This window comes from Lagopus leucura, unplaced genomic scaffold, assembly GCF_019238085.1.
Source record: "Lagopus leucura isolate 7727_CA_CO unplaced genomic scaffold, USGS_WTPT01 Super-Scaffold_100018, whole genome shotgun sequence".
In the NCBI taxonomy this organism is placed as follows: Eukaryota; Metazoa; Chordata; class Aves; order Galliformes; family Phasianidae; genus Lagopus; species Lagopus leucura.
The window spans coordinates 13,686,003-13,689,777 of NW_024962272.1; the positions used below are offsets into that span (position 1 = coordinate 13,686,003).

General features: G+C 42.2%; 1 protein-coding gene across 1 annotated transcript in view; it reads left to right on the plus strand.

The window, feature by feature from the left end:
- The first annotated feature begins 3,320 nt into the window (after positions 1-3,320).
- LOC122183428 (aminopeptidase O-like) overlaps positions 3,321-3,775 on the plus strand; it is a 45,139-nt gene continuing 44,684 nt past the window's right edge. The window contains exons 1-2 of the mRNA XM_042877324.1: positions 3,321-3,399; positions 3,469-3,701. Of these exons, the coding sequence (XP_042733258.1) occupies positions 3,321-3,399; positions 3,469-3,701 (312 nt within the window). The remainder of the gene's footprint in view (positions 3,400-3,468; positions 3,702-3,775) is intronic.

Consider the following 3,775-nt stretch of genomic DNA (forward strand, 5'->3'; position numbering starts at 1 on the left):
TCTCAGTTCACACAGCCTGTTCGGATTGCATGTCTTAAATCATAGAATTGTTATGGTTGGAAAAGACCTCTAAAGATCATTTAGTCCAACTGTCTTATTCTCAGTTTCCAAGTAAGTTAATCTACCAATTTCAACTACTGTTCTCTCATGGTTTTGCTGTAGTTTTGGATTATAGAAAACACAACTACGTAATCGGCCTTGCATTTTATTGTTGTTTCTTTAAAATATTATTTATTGATGTGATAGAAGTGATGACAGAGTCCAGAAAAGTAGGTGGTATTATTCAAGTTCAATTTAAAAAAACAAAAACAAAAACAAAAAACCAATAAGATTATTTTATGATATGTGGGAAGACAAATGTACAAAATTGTAACTTGCAGGCTGGTGGATCGTTAGATCCTCTGGGACCAAACATGACATAACAGTGAAGTCCCTAGACTTTACTTACGTTTCACATAGATCTAGGTGTGTACTTGTCATGTAAAATTCAGTAATAGAGAGAAAATCAAAATTCTAGAAAATAAGTGCTGGAAAATATAACTTGGCTGCATTAGTTATTAATTTCCCCTACTTTGCAGAAGCTCTTCTGAAATTCATTTACAATAAATACACTTATTGTCCCCTTTTCAATTACTTTGCTTTTGCTTTCCAGTTATCTGAGGAGTGTAAACCAACAAAACATCATTGATTCAATGTCCACCACAGATAAGATGTCCTACATTTATCAATGTTGAATACTTTAGCATTAGATCAGCACAGACCAGCTGGGATTATAAACAATTTAGGCAAAGGGAACGTGTGTGATTATAACGTTTTATTGATTTATGAAATATTATTAGTAACCATCGTAGCCTTAACACTATAAAATCATTTCATGTTTCAAATGAAACAGTTGCATGTTGCATAAATATGTTACTGTTCTGTAGACTATGCGCAATCCTGAAAGTTCATTGTGTACTTAGAATCCAGTGTGACTTGAAGAATAGTGGATATGGATGTGTAAATCATTGCCTGTGTTATGTACTAAGATACGATCCTCTATTCATCCATTTGGTAGAAAGTGCTACCTCCTCCTCCATAGTTCAAAATCCTGCTGCTTCAAAAATGATCGTTTGCATGCTTTGAGATGTATAAATGCTTCCCAATCTGAGTATTACAAAAGACAGCTTCATTCACAGTCTCCAAAAGAAAGCCTGCGCAACAAAAGGACATATAGATTGAATTAATCTCTTAATTTCAGTTGTGTGGGGATTCAGGAATGACAGGTCATTGTCATATGGACAGAAAAGAGAACTGTTGGTGAAGAGTGAAGCAGTGACTCTCCCTGTAAAATCAGGTGTTCCATCACCCTTTTTTCTAATGTTAGCTCTTTCCTTTTGGGATATGAAAGAACACAGTAGGAAACCAATGTTCCTAAAATCATCTTTATTCTATCCCGTCTGTTTTCCCTGTCTTCCCTCCCCCTCCTTTCATCTCTTTCCGTTCTCCTTCTCCCCAAGCAAATTCTCCTAGTCTGATCATGAGCTAAATCAGTAATTACTGAGGCATCAACAAGTATAGTTAGCAGCTGACAGCACAGGCACTGCACTGTGTGGCCACAGGCTCATTAGGCTCACCCTGCTCCTCTCACTGCTTTCTTTAACTCTGCAGTCTGTTCACATAGGCACATTAGCAGTTGTCTTCCGTAGCATTGCAGTTATCTAATTATCTTACAGTAGACAAGTGTTCAAGTTTTTATGTGTATGGCAGCCAGCACAAGAGAACCCCAAATGTTGCTCCATGGGGCGTATTACCTCTATAAAAGGTCAGTAACAATTCCTGTTGAATTTCCCTTACTGCTACGCACTCACTATTGAGAAAATGGGAGCTACTTCTGAGCTTTAATACACTTTCTGTTTGTTTGTTCAGGAGTTTTCAACCCAAGTCAGCCTCAGGGTCTGCTAGTCTGAAAATCAGCGTCTTCTCCAATTTTCTTCCCTAGTTTTCTCCCCCAGACGCTTGACAGGAGAGGAAGTGTAATTATTTAAAGTATTTTGGGAAAATATATCTCACTGTTTCTATGACCCCGTCCTTCCTGTAAGAACTTCTGTGGGAATGTGCAATCTAATCTATTAAATGATTCAAGGAATGTTGGTGGGTTTTGTTGTTTGTTTGATTTTTCTCTTCTTTTACGTGGATGCATTTATTTCTGTTTGCTACTAACATTTTTTTCTTCATATTCTTGTTCATTTTCTTCGAACTGCATTCAGTCATTCTTCTGCCATTCAAACACTCAGATTGAGAGAAAATTTGTAACAGCTTTTCAGAACTACCATTTAGAAGAAAATGCTTTACACTGTTTTACAAAATAAAAATATGTTGGTGGCACTGGCTTTAAGGGGACCCGTTGAGAGCAAAAAATAAAAATCTTTATTAAGATTTTCTATTGTGATTGCTCTATTTAAAAGTTCTTCTTTGTATAATAGTTCATGGTGAAGTTGCTTCTATTTAAAGCACTGAGTTTGATCTTGGCTTTGATCTGTAGCTTTTGATCTTGAAAGAAGGATGTTGTGGCAGTAAAACAAAAAGACTAGGAGAGACTTTTTTTTTTTCTCCCTAGTTACAAAGTTAAAGGGATGGTGTCAAGATTTAGCAGGCAGTAATTGGACCTGCCTTTATTTACTTAACTCTGTTTGCAGAGTCCATCTAATTCTATATGCAGGAGAGTTTGCTTGTGCGCATGTTTTTATAAGCTCTCTTTTTTCACAGGAGCACAGCTTTTCTTCAGAAGCTTTCAGAGAATGGTCATTTATAGCACAGAGTATAAATTAGTTCTAAAATGCTGAGAATAACTTAGTCATACTAGACGTGACTCAGTCTGTCTTGTTTTTAATGCTGAACACCAAACATTAAAAATAACTCAACTTGATGATTTCTGAGATTTTCCATGGCTGACTTAAGTTATGTATCTCCCATCACACTTAAGATAGAACGTGCTGCTCAAAGAGCACAGAAACATCTGCTGAAGGCCCATGCCTAAATTTAATCACCTGCTCATGCTCTCGTGTTGAATATCAAGTTTTTTTTCGGAGGCCTCAGTTCTACACTTAGGGTGCCGTGATAGGAACAAAACCCGCTGAGCTGCTCGTACTGAGCTGCCCTTCAGAACGCAGTGCAGTTACCAGCTGCGTTCTTCGGCGTCAGGAAAGCACCGGGGGAAGCCGTCAGGCATTAACGGTGCCACACTCCTGACGCAGCCTGCTCGCCCGTCACCGGGTACGCGGTGGTTTTGCGAGGACAGCGTCTTTTTGCTGCGGAGGGCTTTACAGGAGCTGTGCGCCATGGGGCTCGGGACAAGGGAGAGCCGTCCCGATGCTCCGGGCTCGGAGGGAGCGCGGGACGCCGGCGGCGACTCTCCAGGTCGGCCGGGGGAGGCGCGAAACTCCCGATGGGGTCACCCCGGAGCCTGCCGGTCCCTACGTCTTTAAGGCAGGCTCCTCCTCTGCGCGGGGTTCCGGGACCGGAGCGGGGGACCCCGCGGAGGTGTTCTATTTCCTACCGAAGGCAGCGGGACGGCTGGGCTAGGGGTGGCGGCGTTCCTCGGGGAGCGGATCGGCTCGGCACGGCTCCGCCTCACCGTGCGCTTTCTTTCCGTACAGCCGCTGCTGGAGGAGGGCGAGACCTGGAAGGAGTGCAAGCTCGTACAGCAAGTGAGCGCCGAGGTGAGGAGAGCCGTCCGTCCGCTACCCGCTTCGCCCCGCTTCGCCCCGCTTCGCCCCGCTTCGCCCCGCTTCGC